General features: G+C 53.4%; 1 protein-coding gene across 1 annotated transcript in view; it reads left to right on the top strand.

Moving 5' to 3' along the window:
- Positions 1-3,473: 3,473 nt before the first annotated feature.
- The window catches only part of UNC5B (unc-5 netrin receptor B), a gene marked incomplete at both ends in the record, with an annotated part of 28,438 nt that continues 8,264 nt past the window's right edge, over positions 3,474-23,647 (top strand). The window contains 3 exons of the mRNA XM_079536541.1: positions 3,474-3,570; positions 19,959-20,180; positions 23,298-23,441. Of these exons, the coding sequence (XP_079392667.1) occupies positions 3,474-3,570; positions 19,959-20,180; positions 23,298-23,441 (463 nt within the window). The remainder of the gene's footprint in view (positions 3,571-19,958; positions 20,181-23,297; positions 23,442-23,647) is intronic.

The following is a 23,647-nucleotide window of genomic DNA, read 5'->3' as shown; positions in this document are numbered from 1 at the left end:
AAGGAAAAGTTGTTTTCCTTTTTTATTTTTTCCTGCATGGAAGCAGCAGCGTTGGGAGGACGCAGTTCAGTGGGCTCTGTTTGTTTTATTTCCAGTGTGGGGAAAGAGAGGAAAGCTTTGTGAGGTGAGAGAGGGATTTTTTCTGTTTGTATTGAGGAGCAGCTTTGATTTGCCATGAACAAACCCACGGCACTGTAGAGGAGGGGAGCGCCCTTCCTGAGCAAGACCTCCTGCCACCTCTGCTCCTCCTGGAGAACAGGTCCCTCTGTGCTTCCCTTGCCTCCCATACCATCCCACAGCTTTTGGGTGGCTGTTTTTTCTTTTTCTATTTTCTCACCTCCTCCATGAGGGAAGCTGCAAACCAGGACCCTGGGGCACTCACGTCGCGACAAGGAGTCTCTTTGCTATCTTTTTTTGAGCTACATTTTTCCTTTTGCAGTGCTCAAACACCATCTGCTGTTTCACACAGTGGCACTTTCACAGGAGGGGGGTCAGTTTTAAGTGTAAATTGCTCCTTAAAGAACATATTGACAGTACCGGGGGCTGAAATCCTGAGGCAGATGCAAAGAGGACCACAGCCTCAGCCCACCAAAGCCATCCCCATCCCGCAGATTTTCATTTCTCAGCCTCCCCACAGGAAGAGCATCTCCCCCTCAGCATCCTGCAGCCCCACAGCCAGCTGCAAGATCTGCAGTAGCACCTCGCTCTGCATCCCATTAAAGGGGCAGCCCTGTCCCCTGGGGGTCCTCACCTGGGAGCCACCAGCCTGCGCTCAGGCCCCCCCTAACATGGAGCATCTTCAGCCTTCAGCAAAGTACAAGGAAAGCAAATGACGATTTTCTATGTGTTCCTTGGCTTTTCTTTCTGTTTTTTTTTTTCTTTCCCTTTTTCTATTTTCTCTCTTATTCTTTTTTTTTTTTTTTTTTTTTTTTGCTGTTCTAGTTTCTCGCTGGCAACAACAGACGTTATGTTTTGACGAGTTAATAAACATCTCCCCCGGGAGTTGGGAGCTCCGGCATGCTCTGCTGCGCTGTGTTTTACCTCTGCCTCGCTCACTTTGCAGAGAAAGAGGCATTTTTTTTCCCTGCTCCAAAAACCAGGTGCCTCACATTTCAGCCTCCTCCACCTCTTGCAGGTCTGAACAGCCTCCCGGGAGCTGCTGATGCTCCTGTGTTACCTGCCAGGCTCTGACCTATTGCAAAAGCCCTTTCTGCTGTCCCCACATCCTTTCCCAACCCGAAATTAAATGGCAGTGGATCCCTTAGGACAGACAGACTTAACCCCTAGACCTGCTGTTCTCAGGGTGCCCATCATGATGCACCAACCCAGGGCTGGCTGCTGCCTGTTGGGAAGGATGAAATGACAGCTTGGACATGAAGACGGTGCACGGTCCAGGGAGCCAAGTTGTTGGTTTGAACGTGTAGAACATTATTGCTCGTGAATTATGGATAGTGATTGCACCTTCTGGATAATAAATTATTGAGCTGGCAAGCTGGATGGAGACCGTGCAGATAGGGACGATGCTGCCTGCACTGCTCCTGAGCGGGATCTCTGCCTGCAGCTGTGGGAGCAGCAGATCAGAATGTCACTGAGTGCCACCCAGAGAGCAGTCCCAGCTGATAGGGGAATTTCCCCAGCTGGAAGTGTTTCCAACCCAAGCCATGCTGCTGCTCTGTATCGGTGATGGGGCATGGCACCTATTTATCTGGGAAGCATGCAGATTGCAGATGGGCATCTCTGGCTGGGGATGGCATTGTGGCCAAGCCTGACACATGCCCCGGTGTAGGTACTCCCTGGTATGATCGCTACACAGTATTGAAAACCCCATGCTCTTCCAGTTTTCCTAAACATTATCTGGGTCCCATTTAGGTTGGAGGTCTCCATAGCATCCCCTGGCAACGAACGTCCATAATCAAATCGTGGGTGGTGTGAAAAAAGCACTGCCTTTTGTTCGTCCCTAAATCTGCTGCCCCATAACTAGATTTGGGCACTCCTTGCTTCTGCACTGGGAGAAATGGGGAATTATCACTGGCCCTGCACCTGCTCCATGGGGCACAGAGCCTCTCCCACCTCACCCCTTGCCCAGTTCAGACCTCCCCTTCTGCCCGTTTGTCACTGGGGTGGCTTTGGAGGAGGGCGGGCAAGAGGGTGACACCGGGCTGTGACCCCACGGGACCATTGGGGGTGCCCTGCGGATGCTGGGCAGGATTTCCATCCATTGCCATGGAGGCTCTGGAGTCAGGGGAAGGCGATGCATGGTCCTTAATCGAATCACACGCCAGCGGCACTCATAAAGCTCTGCAAAGCAGAAAGGGCTCGGGAGCCGCTCAACCACAAATGCCTCCTCCTCCTCCCAGCACCTCTGCACAGAGCCAGCCTCCCTCTGCGTCTCCTACCTGCAAACAGGCTTCAGGAGGGGGCTGCAGCCTGCAGTTATTGGGGTTACTTTGGGGGCCAAGAAACCCCCACCACCCCCATTTTTGGCCACCCCAGCCCACCTATGGTCCAAACTGCTGCTGAAATCTGGGTGGGAAGCGATGCCCAAGTCTGGATCGCAGCCAAAGGGAGCTCTGTCTCACCAGCTGTGCTCTGGGCCTTTCCTCTGCTTGCTGCCCACCTGGTTTCAATGTTGTTCAATGCTTTAACGCCCCTATCTTGGCCACACCAAGGCTGGGAGTGCTGGGACTTGGGCTAACCGCAGGCACCAGGTCACTGGGGGAAAAGTAGGGGCGACGGGCAAACACCCAGGAGGAAAAACAGCCCTTTGCCTTAATGATAGTTTGTCATGTCATATTTTGCTACGGTTGCGGAATAGCGGCCAACTAACCATTCATTTGCATTGCTTTAATCCATATTTTGAATACCAGGCAGTGTCTTAAACACCACCAAGTTTAACCCTCACGCTCTCACTGGGTTCTAAAACACACTCCACACAAAACGCTCACTCTGCTCCTGAGGGGCCCCTCCACGCAGGAACAGCAGTGTCTGATGTTGTGGTGACAGCAGTGGGCACTCTGATCTGTTTTGCTCCTCTTCCAGCACATTGCTCTTCCCCACACACACAAGCTGAAGGCAGCCGGGCTAATGAGCTGCTTGCGCTGTCCCAGCAGCAGGACCCCCCTCTCCATCCCTGCAACCACCACCCTACCTCAGGAACAGAGCAGCCGCCTGCCCTAAATCCACCACTCGGGGTGCCCACGCTGTGCCATCCCCAGCACGCTGCGGGGCTCCCCCTGCTGCCCGCAAACCCCCTCTGCAGACTGGAACGGGGATCGGGGGTTGGTTCCGAAAGGGCTGAGCGGAGGCGGCGCGGGGCTGAGGCCGGTCGCAGCTCATCGCAACTCTCCGTCCGTGGCCACGCCCCCTACCGCGTGGCTCCGCCCCCCGCCCCGCCCCGCCGCCGCGGGCAGCCCGGCAGTGTGGCGAGGCGGGCGGGCAGCAGCGCTGTGCTCCGCTGGGCTCCGCGCTCCGCCATGCCGCCGGCCCGCCGCCTCCTCCTGCTCTTCCTCCTCCTCCTCTTCCTCCTCCTCCTGCTGCCGCTGCACCGTCGCTGGGCGCTGGCCGCCGCAGGTACGGGGCTGGAGGGCTCGGGGTCAGCGGGGAGAAGTTGTTTTTTGGGGAGGGGGGAGGGACGGACCTTTGGCTGTGCTGGCAAAAGTTCGCTGCCGTTTGACTGGCTCAGCGCTGCGGCTTCGTGGCCGCGGGTTTCGGTTCGTGTTTCCTGTTGGAGCGCTTTGGGGTGGGGGGCATCGGACCCACATAGCTGCACCCCGAGAAGGGAGCGGGGCGGCCGCGGGTTCCTGCGCTCCTACCAGACGATTCTGTTTTATTCTGTTCTGTTATTCCGTCGTGTTATTCCATTTCATCCCGTTTTTTCCTCGCCATCCACAAAAACCAAACCGGTCCCGTCCCTGTCCATGACACGGTGGGCTGTCGCGTCCCCCCGGGTCAGACAGGCAGTCCTTCGGGCAGGGTTTGATGTTGCCTTCTTTCCAAGCCGGCTGTTGATGGCCGGGGAGCTCAGCGATCTTTTTTCCTTTTTTTTTTTTTTATTATTATTGTTTTCTATTTTTTCCGCTATGGCTTTTCAAAGTTTCCTGTGCACAACCCAATCTTGTGATTGAGATGCACTTGAAATAAATGCTGCCCTTCCGTCGGCAGTCCCTGCGCAGACAACAAACAGGCATTGCTCCTGCTGCCCTCTCTCGTTAGCACTCCTCTGATCCAGCTCAGCCTTCACTATATTTATATACACGAGTGTGTGTGTGTATATACATATATATATTTCTATATATACATTCCCCCCTCCCTATAACTCACCAACATCTTCTGAGGTTGGTGGCTCCAGGAGGCTGTCACTGTATAGGATCTATGAGGTTGCAGTCTCTATTCAATCTTGGGAGGAGAGGGGCTGAGAGCATGCTGCAAGCCTGGGTCTGTCCCATGTGCAGGGCTTGGAAGAAAGGAGGCTGGGAGGGAAGAACAGGTTGAGCCTGCCCGGGTGAGCAGTCTTAGGGGCATGCTGTGGGGATATAAGTGCACTGTTGGGTTTTGGATGGGATGGATATTGCAGATGGTGATGCTGGGATGGGTGCTGGTGGTCCTCTGGGTATGGCTTTTCTGTGCTGGTACCTGGAGAATGTACTGGGGGGATGCAGCTGGTGGTGTGTGTATCGTCCCTGCTGTCCCTAAGAACTGCGATTCCTGCATTGGCACCGTGGGCAGGTGATGGGGGGCTGCCCGAGGACCTCTGCTCAGGTCCGGGCCTGGAGTGCAGAAGGAGGTTTTGCAGTGTTGTCTCCTTGTCCCTTGGCTTTTCCATTACAGAGGCTCCTTCCCTTCACCCCATCCCTTTGGGTTTGCAGTTTGAGAGCCAAATTCCTGTCCTTGCTCAGTGCCTGCCGCCTCCATGGGGACACTCGAATTGCTCGTGAGGTCCTTTGGATCCCATCGGCCCTGGTCTCTGCTTTGCCTCCCTGTGGTTTGCTGTCATTTGCCTTGTGCAAGGCACTTTGCTTGTGAGCCAGCTGACAGCCCCTGCACTACAGGCACTGGGCAGGGTGCATCCTGAGGTGCCGTGTGGGATCCTCCCCCCAAACCAGAGCTTTTACCCATACAGCACCATGGGAGTGGGGAGCCAGTGGCATCAGGGTGACGCAGCTCCTCACATCAAGCTGGAAAAACAAAGTGTGAGCTGCAGCAGGGATGCATCAGTGCTGCGAAATGCACAGCGTGCAGGGAGAGCCCCCAGAAAGTTGCTCCGGTGTCGCACCCGGCGAGAGAAGCTGAAGGCAGCTCCCTCCCACGTCGAAATGTCTCCTGAAGGGCACTTAGCACGGCTCAAACGGGGCCGTTTGGAACGCGGCTGTATAGCTGCTGTGCAGCGGCATCGCACCGCCGAGGTGCTGCCGTGCCTTGCCGTGCCGGGTGGGAGCGAGCCGAGCAGCAGCCCCGCGCTGTGCCGGGCCCTGACTCACGGCGCAGGAATGCGTCGGGCTGGCGGCCCCGGAGCCGCTCCTCGGCTGCGCTCATCCCAACCCCGGGGCTGAGCTGGGGCCGCGGGGGAGTAAGGCCCCCCGGCTGTTGGTTTATGCTTCTTTTAATCTGGGGGCGCCTTTGGGAAGGGCAGCTCCCCGCCTCCCCCTCTTCCATCAGCTCGAGCTCTTCGGGTGCTGGAAACCCCCTTCCCAGAAAGCAGAGCCCTTCCCCGAGCCCAGAGGTGCGGGATTTGGGGCTGCCCCAAACGCTTCCTTGGGATTTGTGCGGATAAAGGGTTGCTGAGGAGGAGGAGCGCGAGCAAGGCTTGCCTCCGACGGATGGGGCTGGGATAATCCCCCCGGCATTTGGCAAGTGAATGTTTTGAGCCAGTTAGCTTCTGTTGCGCTTTGCCTGTTTTAAGCGAAAACTGTGATGTTATTTATTTCGTTATTTTCCTGCCCTGGAGATGGAGGACAGAGAGTTGAGACACTTATTAAAGAGTAATGTACCGAGTTATGCAAGAAGCAGAAGTGCAGCGAGGTAGTGAAGGGACCCAGAAGCTTTCCCCCATCCTCCTGGCGAAAGCAGAGCACTGGGGCAGCAGCTCTGGGAGGTGCTGTGGCTTCTGCTGTGGTGTAAGGAATGGGGACTGCCCCAGTTTTCAGGCTGAGAGGGGGAGGGAAGGGGGCTTGGCTGCCCTCCTGCCTGCAAGCATCCTCCTGATCCCTACCAAACTCTCCTCCATCCGGACACGAAGTCAGTTCATGGCATCTCCTGTGCTAGCAGGGTTCTGCTGGTATGGTCACCCTTCCTCACCCCATTCCCCTTCTTCCCAAGTCCAAAGCTGAGGGATTGTTTCCCTTTGAGAAAGCGTGGAAAATCCCATTTAGTGACATTGAACATGCACTAAACCTGTGCTGGGCTGCCTTTGTGGGGCAGCGACCACCGCGGGAGGAGAGGCAAAGTCCTTGAGGGTTTCCAGTGGGCTTTGGGTAGTGACCTTGGCCTTTATGGATGAAGAGAGCAAACACACCAGTGTTGGGAGCACCCAGGTGGGTGTCCTGGGCTGGGGTGTGCATGCTCCCAGTAGGTGCTGTGGGCGGTGATGAAAGGACTGCGTGGCGTGGGAGCTTTCCTGGGGCAGCAGGCAGGAGCCGGCAGCTCCTCGGGACAGGTTTAAAGAGGGGAAGGGCCACGCCTGGGCTGCGCTTGGGTGTTGTGTGGCCTCCAGCCGCGATGCTTTTCCAGGTTTGCTGACGTGAGCATATCCAGCCCACAGCCTCCGTCCCATCTGTAACAGCACAGCCCTTCTCTGGGGCCAAGCAGCCCGAGGGTGCTGTGTTCAAAGGGCACAGGGCTTCTCCTTTCCCCATGTGTAACTTGGGAGAAAAATGCATTCAAACATAGTGAAGGAGTAGCAATCCCCTGTGGAGACCTGCTCCTGGATGCTGCCACGTTGCTCCTGTGCTGGAGTATTGCTGGGGAACTTTCTTCTTTTTGAACAAAGCAAGCTGGAAAGCTGTTTGTTTTGCTGCATGCACGAAGGATTTCTGAGCACGGAGGGCTGTGCTCAGTGCTGTGAGATGGCCTCAGGACCCAGCACCAGGCTTAGGGTGTCTCAGCTGTGTCCTCCATCCCTCTCTGGGGACTGGATTGCCGTGTTGCAATGTGCACAGAGTCACTTCAGAAACAGCTTAGGGCAGCGGTCACAGTGGATGTATATACAGCAAGGTACAGAGATGCAGATTTCAGGCCCTAGCATTTATACAACAGCATAAAAAAAACCACGGCTGGCTCAGCCCAAAGCTGGAAAAGCGAGCTCCAAAGCTGGAAGCAGGGCTGGGCTGCTTCTCTCAGAGCGGTGACTAACAGGGGTTTTTCAAACAAACGCTGGGATAAACTGGTTATGCAAAGCGGGGGGAATCGGGCAGGTTTCTCGGAGTCTGCAGCAAAAGCAGTGAGAGCGGGGCGTGCTGGGGCCGGTCCTGCCTGCTGGGGAATCCCACGCGTGGCCACACAGATCCGGGGGCTGGTGGTCGGGCATTGGGAAATGCCAGTGACCCCACAAAATAGACAGAAGATGCATTATTTTTGCAAGCGGGCCACTTGCCCCTGACGCCCACCCTTGGAGCATCTTATGGGTGCTCTGCTTGTCCCTGCTGGCACAGGGCTTGGGAGTGAGATGGATTTTTGGGGAAGGGCTCAGGCTAGGGAGAGCCTACAGGAGAGAATGCAAAACATATGTCTCTGCCAGGGTCAGATTGCATGCCTAAAAGAGCATGGAACAAAAGGAGTCAGCATCGCACAGATCAGGTCCTATAGCCCAGTTTGGTGCAAGAGGACATGGGGAGGGACCCAGAGAACCCCCAGATGGGCTGCGAGACCAGGGCTCCTGGGAACCAGCAGTGCTGGAGCTGGGAGGGAGATCCTCCAGGTTGCACTGCTTTCGTAGCTCTGCACATTACTGGGGGTGGAGGAAGGAAGGGTCCAGCTGTCCCCTCCCCATATCAGTGGGAGGAAAAGGGATCACTACAGCAGCTCCCAACTGAAATCCTATGGAAAAAAAACTCACCTAAGCTCCTGCTGGATCCCTGCCTCACCAAGGGCTGCTTGCTGTGGGAGCAGGGCAGTGAAAGCACCAATCTTAGCAGGGAAATTGCAACCCCAAATCCTCCACTTTGCTGAAAATATCAAGGTTTTGACCAAAAAGCTTTAATTTCCATCATGCTTTGCTGCCAGAATTCAGCCTCCTCTAACGCCAGCTCTGGGAACTCACAGAAAGTGCCCTTAGGAAGGGTCTAAACCCATGGGGCAAGCAGTGAACCCTTTTGACTGGGGGGGGGAGGGGTGCTCTCCCTTTCCACATACTGAAGGCACGGAGACAACTCCTGGCACTCTCCAGAGCTGTGTGCAACCTGTCAGCTTGGGAACCATCTGCTCAGCCCCCGGGGACCACCGTGTGGGATGGGATGACAGCGGGGAGCCAGTGCTTCAACCCCAACAAATGGGTACAGCATCCTCATGGCCAAGCTCCTATGCCCAAGATAGCAAAAACCGAAACCCAAGTATTTATTTTTCTCTCTGTCTGGCTTGTTTTTGTTGGTGGGTTTTTTTTGTTGTTGTTGTTTTTTGTTTTTTTGGGGGGGGGAGAATTCTTTTTTTAGCCTGACTTCCTCAAGGAATCCAGATTTTTTGGTGCTGTTTGTGTCTGCAGCCCTCCCCCACTTCAGCTCCCAAGTAGACATCTCGCAATTAAGTGCTGCCTGATTAGGAAATTAGCACTGAAGTTTTTATCCAGGCGAGCTGGTCGGCCCGTGAAGGGAGAAGGATCTATTAATATCCTACTGAAAGATGAAATATAAACTGGCAGCATCACACTCGCCACCTACACTGGGGACCACAAACAGCGCGTGGGTGTGAGCATTTTGTTCTGGGAATCTATAGGAAAGCAGCTCACATTCTGCTGCCGTGGGACCACGTGGGGTTGGCTTGTTTATGAATACAGGTGCTGCAATAGCTGTGGCCATTATGCACTGTCATGCGGAGCAGAGAGCTGGTAGGTAGTTTGGGAAAGCTGTGAGCAAGGTGAGGAGCTGAAGGATGGCTTGGGGTCATGGCAGAGGATGTGCGTTGGCTGATAGCCTGTAATTATTGCAAAAGGAAATGGTCCTTTGCTAATGAACGCTAAGTGGCTCCGCAGCAGTGAGCCTCTGTGTGGCCAAGGAAGAGATGGGAGGAAAGGGAAAGATGAGCTTCCTATCGCGTGTGTGTGGGGTGGGAGATGCTCTGTGGTGAGGCCATACTGTGTGCTGGGGTGGGCTTGCTTAGTGCAAAGGAAAAATAGTGCAGAACCGTGAGGTTGGAAAAGCCCTCTCAGCTCACCCAGCCCACCCAAACTGCCCACATCCCTCAGTGCCACGTCTCCACTGCTCTGCATCACCTCCAGAGATGGTGACTCCCCCACCTCCGTGGACAGCCTGTGCCACTGCATCACTGCTCCTTCAGAGGGGAAATGTTTCCTAATATCTTATCTGAACCTCCGTGTAACAACAAATGGAATTGAGCAGGCATTTGTGGGAACTGTGTGGTCTTGAGGCTGTGGGATGAAGAGCATCTTCATCCTCTTCTCAGAAAGGTGATCAGAATGAGACCTGGGATTTGGGAAAGCAAAACATGCATTCCTCCAGCTTATTCTGGAGAAAACGCATGCAGAGAGATGGCATTGCTTCTAGCTCAAAATATATGTATAAATCTATTTTGGGGCTGCTGAGAATGCGGCTGCCCCTCGTGATGCTTCGCAGCTGAGATCACTCCTGGCTGCACTGACCCATGCTGGAGGTTTTGGTCGCAGCCTGGTGGTGAGCTCACACTCCTTGTTTGTGCAGGCAGGGAGGAAAAAGCTCAATAATCTAGGATGGAAAAGTTAAACAAAGCAATGGAGAAGCACTGGTGAAGAGAAAACTTTTGTGTTTTGTTTTGGTCTAAGTCTTCACCCATGGCTGCTGTGCTGCCCAGTTTGGGCAGGAGCTGCATTTCCATGCTCGTGAGGTAGAGTGAGAAACCCAGAGTGTTTCTGACAGAATATCAGTGAAAGCTGGGCAGGGTTGTTCTTCTCTTTAGAAGGAGGAATTAGGCCTTGTTTGTGGAATAATTCCTCCAGTGCTGATTTAGAAAGAAATGCAGTCAGTTTGCAGTGGCATTTGGGGAGAGGTGTGAGAGGTGGGGATGCAGAGCTTGGAAAGCCAGTTGTCATCTTTGGGGCACTGGGGTGTCCCCAAATGGGCCACCATCCTGTATGTGGCACTTCTGGAGCAACCATTGTCCCAAATGCTAGCACTGGGGTGCAGACCCTTATGTAGAGGGGGCTTATACCATCCATGTGCCCTCACCAGGAGGGAGATGCAGGGCACCGAGTGGCTCTGGATGCCGAGCATCCCCTGGAGCATTCTGGTGTTCATTAATCAAAGTGCCTCCGGCTCCCCTTTCAAGCTGTAATAACCAGAGCTGAGAGAGTCAATCCATATCTATTTAAAGCACTTCGATAAATAAAGATACTAAATAAAATCACGGCGGCCCTACACTCTCTCCCTGCTCCTAGGGATGTTTTTTTTCCCCTCCCGACGTTCTTCTGGATGCATCTTTAAGAGCAGGGATGGCCGCGGTCGGTCCCTTCCGTGTGCCCAGCACCAACCTATGGCGTGGGGTGTCTGCAGGGGGACAGCTGGGGTGTGCGGAGCCCCGATGGGGAGGGCACTGTGTAGGAGTGTGGGAGCACCCAGAGGAGGAGCAGGGAGGCGAGGAGCCGGCTCTGCCACCTGCATGACGCTCATGGGAGCCGCGGGCTGTTAGCTCTCTCGTTTTCCCTTCCCAAAGACGAGAGCAGAGGAGCGCTGGGGGAAGGATACAACCCGAAAGCCCCCGGCGGTTTGTTTTGAGGACAGCGTGTTTGCTTTCACAGCGTGCCGGAGGGGATTGCGCTGCTACTGTCAGCAAATAAATAAAATAAGAGCTTTGTTTGAAACGAAGCTCTTTCTTCTGCCGGCTAATTAGGCGAGCTGGTACCTGCAGTGGCACTACCCGGCACCAACCGCACTGTTTGGGGCGTCGGCGGTTTCTGAGCTCCGTCAGCCCCTCGCCGTTTGCTTTAAATCCCTCTCTCCTGGCAATATGCGCAACCCTCGGGGCTTGGGGGGAGGCGGCACGGCCCGCTTTGCGTGGATGCGGCTGGGCTTCCCGTGCGGCCGTGCCGTCGGGGCACGGAGCGCAAAGCGGGGGGTCCTTCTTTCCCCCTCTCCCCCCTCCCTCCCGTCCCAGAGCTGTCGCAGGAGCAGCCCCCATCCCGCATTCCTCGAGATAAGGATCCTGTCTGGCGCCGGGGTTTCAAATGCTCTCCTGATTATCAGCAGGCGCCGGGGGAGCCCCGGGCACAGATAAAGAGGGGCGGAAGAGAGAGGAGCTCCTGCAGCCCGGTCCTGCTTCTCCCCTGCCCCACCGCGCCGGGGGAAACCAAGAACGTTGAAAGGGTGTTGGTTTTTCTTCATTCTTCTTCTATTTATTTTTTTTCTTTCGTTTTTATTATGATTTTCTCCTCCTGACCGGCTTTACCAGAACGTCCAGCTCCGGCAGCTCCAGCCGCAGCTGTAATGAAAGGCAGCGGAGGGGCACGGCCCCCAGCCCCGGGGCCCTTGCTCTGCGTTCTGCATCCAAACCCTGGGGAGGGCAGGACCAGAAGGGTTTGAGCTCATCTCTTGGCAGTTGTTCCCCCCCACCTCCTTGCCTGTTTGTCTGGAAGAAGCACAGAGCATGGAGGTTGTCACCTCTGCTCCATGCACAGGAATCTGGAGCTTTGTGAGTCTTGGCATTGCATCTGACCCCTTGTGCTTTGCACATTTGCCACTGCCCTTGTCCATTGCAAATTTGGTATTGCATGTGACCCCTTGTGCACTATGCATCTTGGCATTGCGTGTCCCCTTATGTGTTGCATATCTTGGCATTGCGTGTCACCCCTTTCATCTTGGCACTGTACATCTCCCCATGCATTGCATACCATACCAGAGCGTTGCATGTCATCCTGTGCATTGCACCGACTGATGTGGCATGCTCCCCACCAGCCTTTGCATTGCGCATCTTTAGAACTGAGAGGCAGAGGAAGACACCCTGGTGTGCATGGTGCTGATGGCTGGAATGCTGCTGCAGCCAAGAGGCATTTCCCTGCAGCACTGGTGCTAGCTCTGGGGCAGCTGCTGGCCTCCTGCTCCTCTCCTAGGCACCAAGGGAACAGGGCTGGGTGGGACCTCATCACTGGGTGCCCTACAGCACATCGGTGTGATTGCTCCCAAGTTCCCTGCATCAATTAGTTGATGCTTTTCCTTGGGGTGAGCGCAAAAAAGAAATGACCGCCACCACAAAAATAAATAAGTAAGTAGAGGTGTTTCTTGTTTTTAGAGCAGAGAGAGAAAGCGAGGGGGGGAAGGTGGAGAGACAATCGTTTTTTATGGCTTCCTGGAACTGCCGGGATGTGGGCAGGACAGCAGCAGGAGCAGATAGCTGGGTGATGGGCTGCCAGCTCCCATCTCGCTCTTTCAGGCCGTAAATACAGAGGCACCACTTGGGAAGCAGAGAGCTCGTTAAGCTGTCGGCGCTTCCACAGCCGGGTCGTAAATGGGGCTCTGGACTGGGGTATGGGCACCACGCCTCATGGGGCTGTGGGGTCCCATTCGCCGGAGTCCCATTGACACAGAGAGCAGCACGGCAGCATGAGTTTGGTGCACCTCAGTGATGGCCTTCGTGTTGGTAACCCCCAAAGCGGTTGTGGAGGGAGGGAGAAAAAGGATGAGGAATGGAAGGTGCCAAGGCCCTGTGGGACCATCTGGCCCTTCCGTGGGATTGTGTCTGCGGGTTTTGTCCAGTCCTGCCCCAGAGTCCACAGTACCCTCCCTGCTTCCTTTGGAGAGATGATTCCATTGTGCATGGAGGCACTGACTTGAACCCTTCCTAAATGTAGGAGTTTTGGTACAATGGAGGTAGGGAAGAAACAGATTGAGTCATTGCATTGTTCTTTTTAATCAGCTTTGCCTTCCATTAACTTCCTCCCACCCCTAAAGCCGCACTGAAGCACTTGCTAAGAGAAGTGGGGAAGCTAGTGCCGGGCTCCAAGATGTGGGGCTGTTCAGGCTGCAGCTGGGGAATGAATGGGCTTTTCCCATTAATTGCCCCTGGGTGCCCTGCTGCAGGGCCTGGGTGAAAAGGGTTGGGAACAGAGGGTAGGAAACAGAAATAAGAGAATAGCTCCAGCTCTGTGTGTTCTGCAGTGCTCGGGGCATTCTGCAATGCTTGGGGTGCCCTGCAGTGCTTACAGCTCCACTATGGGGCATCTCTCAATACTCCACGTGTCCTACGGTGCTCAGGGCATCCCGTATTGGGACATCTTCCAATGCTCAGTGTGACCTACAATACTCAAAGCCTCACAGTGGGGCATCTTGTAACACTCAGGGCATCCTGCAATGCTCGATATCCTGCTGTGCTCAGGGCGTCCTGCACCTGGGCATCATGCAGTGCTTGGGACACCTTGCAGTGCAGTTGCCTCCAGGAGTGCCCTTTTGGGGTAGGGAGGCAGGGCTGGGCACGGTGCTGGTTGGAAGCATGTGTGCAGGTACCACGCTGGGCTTGGTGTGCAGGGCAGCCAGGCCAGATGTTTCCCAGATGTTATACTCACTTCCTGTCTGGCTCCTCCACGTTCAGCTTTTTATGTACTTGTTTGTTTTGGACTACAAACAAAATAAAAAGGGTTTTTATAACCCCGCTCCCAGGAGGCTGCGAGTTCAGGATGTAATCTGCAGGCTATTCACTATTGTCTGGCTGCGTCTCCCTGCCCCCTGTGCTGTCCCTGGGCACGCATTGCTTTGTTACGGTGACTTTTTCCCACACGACGTCTTCTCTCAAGGGATGTTTTCCTTCTTGCCCCCCTCTGGTGCTCAGGGTGGGAATATATCCCGGCTGCTTTGGGCTGAAGGTGGGAGGAGGAGGAAATCTCATGGTTTTTTGGCTCGATGTCACTGATCTCCATGGGCTGTGCTGCTGCTGAGGACAGGAAACTCGTTGCACTGATGGTACCTGTCCCAGTGGCTCTGGAGGGGCAGAACCTGTGCACGTGTGAGTATTCCTGGTCTCACTTCATTTTTTCTCTCTGCCTCTGTGGGGTGAAGCCCCTTTTCCTCTTTTCCTCTCTTAATTGCCCGTTAAATAATTTAAGTATTTAGGACGAAAGGGCTGCAATTACCCATTAATTTGCATTAGTAATTTATGTATCAGGCTGGATGGACAAGCTGCTGCCATAATGGGTCCCTTCAGCCAGCAGGAGCTTTCCTGGAACGGGAGCGGTGCTTCCCACCACCTGCACTGTTTATAGGGCACTCTGAGAGTGCCCCAAGAACCAAACCTCAAAGCCTGGCAGGCGTTAAATGGCACAGGAGGTTTGGAGCTCCTCAGGAGAGACGTGTTTGCTGTTTGTCTGCTGTGCAGGACTTTTTGTGCAATTAGCTGCTGAGGTCCAGTGCAATTCCTGAACTGTAGCATTGGGCAGCACTGCATGGTGCATGGGTGGGGTTAGGCAGGCCGAGGTTAGACCCGTGGGGCTTTCTGAGGGTGAGGGTTTCTGAGGCTAAGTCCCTCAGCCGAGGCAGCCTGGGGACGTTGGGTGGCCAGAGCTTATCCCCAAGGCTGCAGTAAAGCTGCTTGGAGTGGGGGGTCGTGGGCATCTACTTGTGCTTTGTGTCTGCAGCGTCCCCCTGCAGTGCATTACAGCAGCAGCACCTAACCTCCATCCCCTCAGTCATTCCATCCATTCCATCCCTGTGTCCCAGCTCTGACTCCATGCTCCCAATTAGCACCAAGCAGGGCCATTTGTGAGCACATTGCTGGGATCCCACCGCTGCTGGCACCCCATGCCCAGTGCCCAGGGCGATGATTTATTGGTGCTGACAGCAAGTTGGAGCCAGGTGCCATGAGGTGCCTGCAGTCACCTGCAGCAGTGCCATACTTAGAGCAATTAGCACAAATCATAGAATCATTAAGGCTGGAAAAGATCACTAAGGTCATCTAGTCCAGCCATCAGCACATCACCACCGTGATGGAAATGCTCCTGCATGGAGACTGAGAGCAGAAGGGGGTAAGGTCAGGGGGTACAGTGCTTCAAGTTTGGTTTTCCTCCTTTTTCCGTGCACAAAGCGTTTCTCTCAGGCCCCTTTGGGGTCACCTCTGTCGGGGGCTACGGGAGCTGGGAGCAGGTTGGGTCACAGTGGAGGGCAGGACAAAGGGAGGAAAGGGGAATGCAGCACTGTGGGAACAGGGAGAAGAAAAGGTGGAAGGGCAGCGAGGGCTGGCTTTGTGCAGAAAGCTTCCACTCGTGAGTCAGGGATGAGAAAACAGTCAAAAGGTGGAAATTGGCAGCGGTGAGAAAGGAAGAAAAGGGCTGCACTGGCTCTGGGTCCCGTGGCTCTGAACACCCCAGTGGTTTTGTCCCAAATGTCAATAGCTTTTTCCTTGCCAACATCAGGGATTATTTCATTTTTTTTTTCTTCAATCTTTTTCTATCCCCGTCTCTCCCTCCCCCTTTTTCCCTTCTGTTTGTCCTGTATTATCACAGCCAAATGAGAAGGGAGGGAAAGGGCAGAGAAAGAACAGCAGCGCAATATTCCCATCCTCCACGTATGCTTTTCTTGATCATAGCAACAAATCTGAAAGATTAAGGGCAACTTTAAAGACCATTTAATAAAGTGCTCTTCGCCAGCCACCGCTGCGATGCTGCTCCTCTGGGTGAATTTCTAGTTAATTTGGGACACTCAACTTAGCCTTTTTTTCCCTTTCTTTTTAGCATCAGGTGTTTTCCCACGAGTAGCCTGGCATAGAGGGAGCAGCCTTCCAGGACACTTCTGTGGCTTCCCAGGGTATTGGGGAAGGCTCATGCCGTCCCCCTTTCCCATCTGGATGTCAGAATTCTCCATACCTATGGGATGGACATTGGTCTTTCCCAGGAGGAACACCCCATCCGGAGTGTTGCCGTTGGCGTTGAGAAACCACTCTCCCAAAAAGGAGACTCACATGTGTGTAGTTCTAAGGAGGGATTTGGAAAATGATCAGACAAGGGGGAATGGTTTTAAACTAAGGGGAGGTTTATGTTAGATATTAGGAGGAATATTTTCACACAGAGGGTGGTGACACATTGGAACAGGTTGCCCAAGGAGGTTGTGGATGTCCCATCCATGGAGGCGTTCAAGGTCAGGCTGATGTGGCTCTGGACAGCCTGGTCTGGTGGATGGCGACCCTGCACATAGCACGGGGCTGAAACCACATGGTCATTGTGGTCCTTTTCAACCCAGGCCATTCTATGATTCTGTGATTTCTTCCTGTGCCGATTTAGCGCAACTTGAATGACGGTTTATGATTCTTTTGGGACAACAGTGGCAGTAAGTCCCTGTTTGCTCCCTGTTTTCTTTCCCCCTCTCTCTTTTCTTGCAGAAGTTATTGTTCTTTTCCCACCAGGAGCGCGGTGCGTGCCATCCGTGTGAACACACGGTGCATTGCCGTATTGTCTGCTGCTGGCGTTCTTCCTTTTAGGAGCCAAAGCAAATAAATGAAGTCCGCGTAGTTATTATATCCATTAAAAATAGCGCCGCGGCTCGGTAAACAGAACAAGCGATACAAGGGGAACGCAACAATGGAATTAAAATAGCACAAAGAGTGGTGCCTGGGCCCGTAATGAGAACCAGAGCTAGATGGAATCTTGCGATAGTTTTCAAACATCATCACTTCCCTGAAGGAAATGCATAAAGCAGCACAAAGGCACCGAGCACAATAGCATATAACGGGGATTTGCTCCATAATTCCTCCTCCTGTTCTCCTTTGCTTGGGTAGAGTGGGGCAGAGCGAGGCACGTGTCTGTCTAGTGAGAAATGAGCCGGTCTGGGCCGTGGGGGACCTCCTTGGCACGCTCCTCCTGCGATTATCACGATCAGAAAGATAAACAGAAAGAAGTGTGGCGGCTCTGCAAATGCTTGGGCTCAGTGTGCTGTGAACACGACTGTGCTGCCTGCTCCCAGCTTGGGGCACTGCTTTTGCCCTCTGGATGCCTGCAGACCCTCAATGGGGGCTGCAGCAGCACAGGATGATGCCCTGCACCAAGATGTGGCCGAGGGATTTTGCAACAAGAAAGAGTGGTTTAGGGTTGGAGAAATGTGGAGTTTTTTTGCATGCAAAACACCCCAGCTCCTCCATCCCACCCATTTCTCAGCACACACTTTGCTTTCAATGTTTTCCCTTCCACTCCCAGTGCCTGTGTAATAAAGGTGCACGGTGCGGGCGTCCGTCTGCAGGCTTTTAATTTTGCTGGGAGAGGAATCTGCTTATTTTCTCGAAGGGTATAATTAGGGTTGGCTGGGAGCACCCCCTCATTACCGCGCGCTCTCTAATTACAACATTTGCCTGCTGTGGGGAGCCGGATGGTCTAGGGAGCCAACAAGATGTCCCTGCCACCCTGTCCTCTGTCCTGGGGCTGTGGCCACAGTGAAGAGCTGGGAGCATGGAGGTGATGGAGTCACTTGGAGGTGTTCAGAGCCAGGGAGATGTGGCACTGGCTCAGTAGGCAGATGGGATTGGGCTGGGTGTGCTGAGAGGGTTTTTCTAACTTTGTGATTCTGTGATTCAATCCCAATGAGGAAAAGGTTAATGTGCTGTACTGATGAGTTAACGAGCTTGGAGCTTTGCATCAGCAGATTGCAAGCTCAGGAAGGCAGCGCGTCCCTCGTGGGACATGGTGGCAGCTTGCTGTGTCCCCTGGCTCTCTTGCCTGCACTCATGCTGGTTTGCATCAGCCCCAGTGGGGATTTGGTGCTCAGCGTGGGCTGAGGCATCTGCAGCCATGGTCCTTGGGTTTTGTCCTTGGGGCATCCTGGGGGATGGAGCAGCTGCTTATGTGCAGTGGGAGGGTGATGCCTGGGGGCCCCCCAATGTTCCTATCAACCAGGCACCTGATTCTCTGGCACTTAATTCCTGCACCACGTCCCTGCCTCCTATGGGCACCCCCCAGGGTGAGGGGCACTGGGCTTTGCTGCCACTAATGCTCCTGTAATCTGACAAATATTTGCAAGGATAACAGTTGCAGGAGGGAGGATTTTAGCACTGTTCTGTGGAGGTGTGCTGGAGTTGGGCAAGTGATTTCTGATCTCCCCATGCCCTGTGCTGTGCACTTGGGGTAATAGGGAGGGGGCTGAAGTAGAGTGCCGCAGCTCACTGAGCAGGATGCTGCTGCTGCCCCGGCCATCGATCTTCTCTCCAGCTGACAGCGCTGGCTGCAAACATCTGCAGGGGACTCCCTGGGGAGCAGATGCTGCAGATAATCCGGCTCAAACCCATGGAATTAAAATGTGCCATGAGGGGATCGGGGAGAGGAGGCTGGAGAGGAGTTGTTGCCCATTCCCCTCCTCCCTTTCCATCTCACTGCTCTTACTGCACTTGGCATCAAGGTTTGGGTCTTTTCTCTCCTGCCCCAAACTGCTCTTGGTTCTTCAGTGTGACTAGAGTAGTGCAGGTGCTCAAATCTGCCAGTGGGTACCAGTTTCTGGAATCCTTTCAAGCCAATATCCCTTTGGGAAATACCACATGACGCCCTCATTCTGCTTTCACCCACTAAGACTGGATCAGCAACAAGTGCCTGCGTCCGCATCCTCAGGTGGGAACCCCTGCAGACGTCTGCCAGAGGGATTGTGATTACAGCCAGTGGAGAGCACTCTAAAATATTTATTAGTTTGTCGCTGCTGGGAGTTTTATGGCTTGTCTGGTTGCAGTGTTGTAAATCCCTGCCATGCGAACTGCCTCTTTGCAGGTCTTTGGGGCCATTGGAGCATAAATGGTGTGCTTCTGAGAGGGAGAAAGCATCAGGACAAGTGGAGAAATCAGCCTCCCTTGTTTGTTCCTGGTGCGAAATAGGGAGCGACCCCATTACGGCCACAGAGAGCCCACTATCATCAGAGAACCATTGGAATGGGCTGTGCCACGTGGTGGTGGGGTCCTCATCCCAGGGGGTGTCTAAGGGATGTGTGAATATGATGCTGAGGGACGTGGTTTGGTGATGGCAGCATCACTGTGGTGGTCTGGGGAGGATGCGCTGTGTGCAACCCCAGCCACCCAGCCCTGCACACATGCTGCAGGATGGCAGAGAGGTTTCACACCAGCCCTTGAGTTAAGTGTTGTTGGCTGCCTCTTTTGCCAGCTTGCTGGATTATCTTCTACCAGTCCCCTTTGCCAGGAAATTTAGGTTTATGGCATCAAGGCAGTTAAAAAAAATGCAACAGTTCAGTGGATGCAAAACTGAGCTTTAAAAAAAAAGAGAGAGGTGATTTTTTTTTATTTTTTATTTTTTTGCTGCTCTAGTGTTGTGCTCACATTGCCCTGTGTCCCATGCAAGATGGGGCACTGAGAAAATCACAGCCCATAAATGGACTCGGGGAAGAAATGGCCAGAGAGGTGGGGGAGAGCCAGAGCGAGAGGAATTAGCCCGGAGTTTAATTCATTGTTTCCAAAAGAGCAGTTAATGGATTATGACAAATGTCCTACTGCTCTCCCCAGTGCTGTGTTAAATGGAAATGGAAAGTCAATTTTCCTAAATGGATTTTAAACGACTAACCTCGTGTGTTGGTTGGGTTGGTTTTTTTTTTGGTTTTTTTTTTTTTCACTCGCTGATTTTTGCTTGTGAGGCAGCTTGGCCATCCCGTTTCCTTGACGTGTTGGGTTTTTCTCCTCCTCCCTCTCTCACACCTCATCCGGCTTCCCAGGTCTTCTGCTCCTCCTCCTCTCTGGCGTTGCTCTGGGCTGGTGCTGGTTGTTAGCACATGGCGGTGCGTGGCATCAAGGATCAAAGCCATGGGATACGGACTAGCGGTGGGACCGGGTAGGTGGGAGCTGATGGCCACTCACTGTCATTGCAGGGCTGGAGTACAGCGAGGTGCTGCCCGACTCCTTCCCATCGGCACCGGCAGAGACACTGCCCCACTTCTTGCGGGAGCCGCAGGATGCCTACATCGTCAAGAACAAGCCCGTGGAGCTGGTCTGTAGGGCCAACCCTGCCACACAGATCTACTTCAAGTGCAACGGGGAGTGGGTAAACCAGAACGATCATGTCACCACTGAGAGCCTAGATGAGGTCACAGGTGAGCACATCCTTTGCCCATCCCCTTTATTTTTTCCAAGCGTTTCTCCACCACATTTATGCTATAGCATAGCAGGCCAACATGGAGATCTTCCCAGTCTCTGCTCCTTTCCAGGTTTCTTTCTCCCATTATGTGTCCACGCTGTAGGTTATTGTCTTCCAACTGGTCTCTTCCTAATTAATTTTGTCATTCCCAGGTGGCTGCAGCCTCCTGAAGCCACTTTGATGTGTTTTCCACCTCCTCACTCCGTGCATAACTTTTCTCCCACTCCATACCACAAGTGAAAGAGGAGCTGTCCCTCCAAGCTAACTGCCCATGAATGAGATGGGCCCCAGCACATACGTTAGCTGTACCCCATAGAGAAGCAATGTATTGACCAGTTGAGTCTTGGAACAGGTCTTCCAACCCCCAGCTACAGGAAGAGCTCTGAGGAGTTGGCCAGCTTGTTGGAGAGGTGATAAATAGCCAGGCCATGGGATGGGAGGGCTCATGTTTGTTGTGGCTGTGTGCTGTCAGTGGGGTCCCATTGACCAAGATGGGAGATGGCCTATGGAGAAAAGTTGATGGAAAACGAGCCCCCATGAAAATTCCATTCTAGAAAGTGTGGTGGAAGCCCAGCAGCATATTCGGAAATGGGAATAATCCCACAACTTGCTATTGCACCGTTTGATAATTCTGTGGGGCTTCCTTATCAGTTTATTAACCCCATCCCTTGCAAGATAAAACCAAACAAGAAGGGTTTCACAAACTGGCAGCAAACGTGACTAGAGGCAGGAGAGGAGGGATCAAAGAGCTTGGAGGGGTTTCTTTTAGTGAAATGGGGTTGTGAGGCCATTCCAAATAAAGCTGGGTCACGTGCACAATTACCCTTTGGCAGGTTGCAGCATCAATGCGTCTAATGCTTCTGGGAAGGAAATGCTTTCCTACAAAATGCCTCATCAACACGTAGGCAATCCTCATTGCCACTGGGTATGGTAAAGGCCGGCAGCTTAGTCAGACTCACAGAAGGATTAGATATGTAATGTTTAGATATTTAATGGGTAATGAAAACTGGTGGGGTGCGAAGAAAGCTGAGCTCTCCTGTGCCTCGGTAGACAAATCTGAAACAGAGGGAAGAAGAAGGTGTTCTAGATGTTTCAGTGAGTCCCTCAGCATCTTCCTCATCTTCCCTGGCTATTCACCATATCTCAGCCAGCTCCATCCCTCGTCACGGAGGCAGATCCCATTCCATCCCAGTGTGGGGCTTGCTCTCACCATGTTGAGTTTCATGAGCCTCTCTGTGCTTCCAGTTCCGGCTCGATAAAGCCGTGCTGCACTGCTCCACCTTTGGAAGGATGATCGAAAGCACACAGGAAGGCTGGTTTATTTAATTAGGAGCAGAGCTGTCAGTGGGGATATTGAGCAAGCATGGGCTGGCAAAAGCCTGGGGCTTGCTGCCTTCTCTCCATCCACCCTCCCATCATGGGGAGGTGCCTCTAAGGGCACTGCAAGCCCCACAGGACCACAAGGATGGTGAGGTTGAGGGTGTGAGGGCAAGCTGCTCCAGGGCAAACTGGTGCCCACCAGTGACTGAGGGGCTGCTTCCTTATAGCATCCAACTGGGTAAAGGCAAAGATGCAGTTGCTAAGGGGAAGAGCATGGGTGAACAAAGCTGGAGCATCCAGCCTTGAGATGGCAGAAGGCTTTCAATGCAGTGTGAGCTTGCCCATTTTTTATAGGGAAATTTTTCTAGGGGCTCATTTGCCATTGGCTTTTCTCCATGGTGTAGCTTTGGGCCAGCATGTGAGCAGTTTTGGGGAGGAAACCAAGCGCATCCTTCATGCAGACTTCAAAAATTATATTGCTGCTCTCACTGCAAACCTGGCAATGACTACAGCGTGGAGGTGATGTCGTGCATGTAAAAAATATTCAGGCTTGGAAATATCTGCTTTGGAGCTGGAACCAAAACAAGTTGTTGAAGATCTGCTTGTGCAGTGCCTGCTGCTGTTGAGGGATGCTGCTGCAAGGGGCACAGAGGGAGGTGGCCACAATGCAATGGATGAGTGCTGCCAGGTGTCCATAACACTCAGGTGCCCTCAGTTAAAAACCTAGAAAAGAGACTTCTAAAGAAAATGAACCTTTAAGATGATGTGTCTAGCTCTGTAGAGCTCTGACTGCATTGGATGCAAAGCATCTCATGTGGAAGAAAGCAAAAATAGGCCAAGTCGGAGAGGATCATTCAGCCAGATGAATAGGGACCGTCCATAAAAGCAGCCATGTCTTGCTGCATGCAAGTCAGTTAAATAGGCACTCTGTGGTTAGTAATCTTATCCTACACTCTTGGACGGAGAGCATCTTTGCTCTCCGTGCTTACAGAGAGGCAGCAGAGCTCCTCACCACATGTTCCACCCCACCTGTCTGGGGCTTGCAGACAAGATGAGAGGTTTCAGGGCATCCCTTTGGAGATCGGTTTCTTCTGAGAGCAGACCTCCAAAGGTCAGTTTTTCAGAAGCACTTGGCACAAGTGCCTTTTGTTCCTTGCTTTTTTTTTTTTTTTTCCCTTGCTGGCAAAACAAGCAATATTTCCTTGTTCGTCAGCAATGCCACAGGAAGACAGCAGGAGACAGTAATTGCTCCTCGCAGTGCTAGGAGCAGGCTCACAGAATTACAGCTGAGGAGTGTGCGGCTCTGTGTGGTGGTGGTGAACTCAGGCCCCTTTTATAAATAGCAGCTCTGAGTTTTATCCGGGGACATAGATGTGGTGGGGGAGCAGCAGAGCAGCCAGGAAGGGACAGAAGGTTTGAAACAAATGGAGCGTGGAGTGTTGTAGTGTGTACTTCTCCTCTTGTCCCATTCCTCTCTCCCATTGGCAGTGGCCCCATCACCATTGGCTGATAAGCATCAAACTCTTGTTGAAACCTCAGCATCCTCAGATGTGGGTTTTCCAGCTCCCTGCAGACCGTGTCCTGGCTGTTTGGTGTCACCTGTGTCATCATTGCATCCATTCTGCAGCCTTGAAGGACGTTGCACTGTGGAAGCCACCACAGCCCATGGGATCCCTACAGCCCCATCCTCCAGCCCAAACCCTGCATCCACATCCTTTCCTCCTGGCTGATGCCGTCTGTCTGTCCCTTACAGGGCTGCTGGTGCGGGAGGTGCAGATCGAGGTGTCCCGACAGCAGGTGGAGGAGCTCTTTGGCTTGGAGGATTATTGGTGCCAGTGCGTGGCCTGGAGCTCCGCGGGCACCACGAAGAGCCGCAGGGCGTACGTCCGCATTGCATGTGAGTGCTCAGTGCACATGGTGCATTGTTCCCTTTTGAGATCACTGGTGGCTTTTTGAGTTTAAGTAAATGCCTCCCACACCTTCTTTTCCTCTTTTGGCACTATAAGGAGTTTCCGAGTGGTTCAAACCATTGATTTACAAATTGCAAAGCCCCTGGGGTTGCGACCCTGCCATGTTACAGTTTGAATGGATTGAAGGTGGCCA

This window comes from Tetrao urogallus, assembly GCF_951394365.1.
Source record: "Tetrao urogallus genome assembly, chromosome: 5".
Taxonomy (NCBI): domain Eukaryota; kingdom Metazoa; phylum Chordata; class Aves; order Galliformes; family Phasianidae; genus Tetrao; species Tetrao urogallus.
Note: the sequence above shows the minus strand (reverse complement) of the source record. Positions and strands in the feature narration are given on the sequence as shown.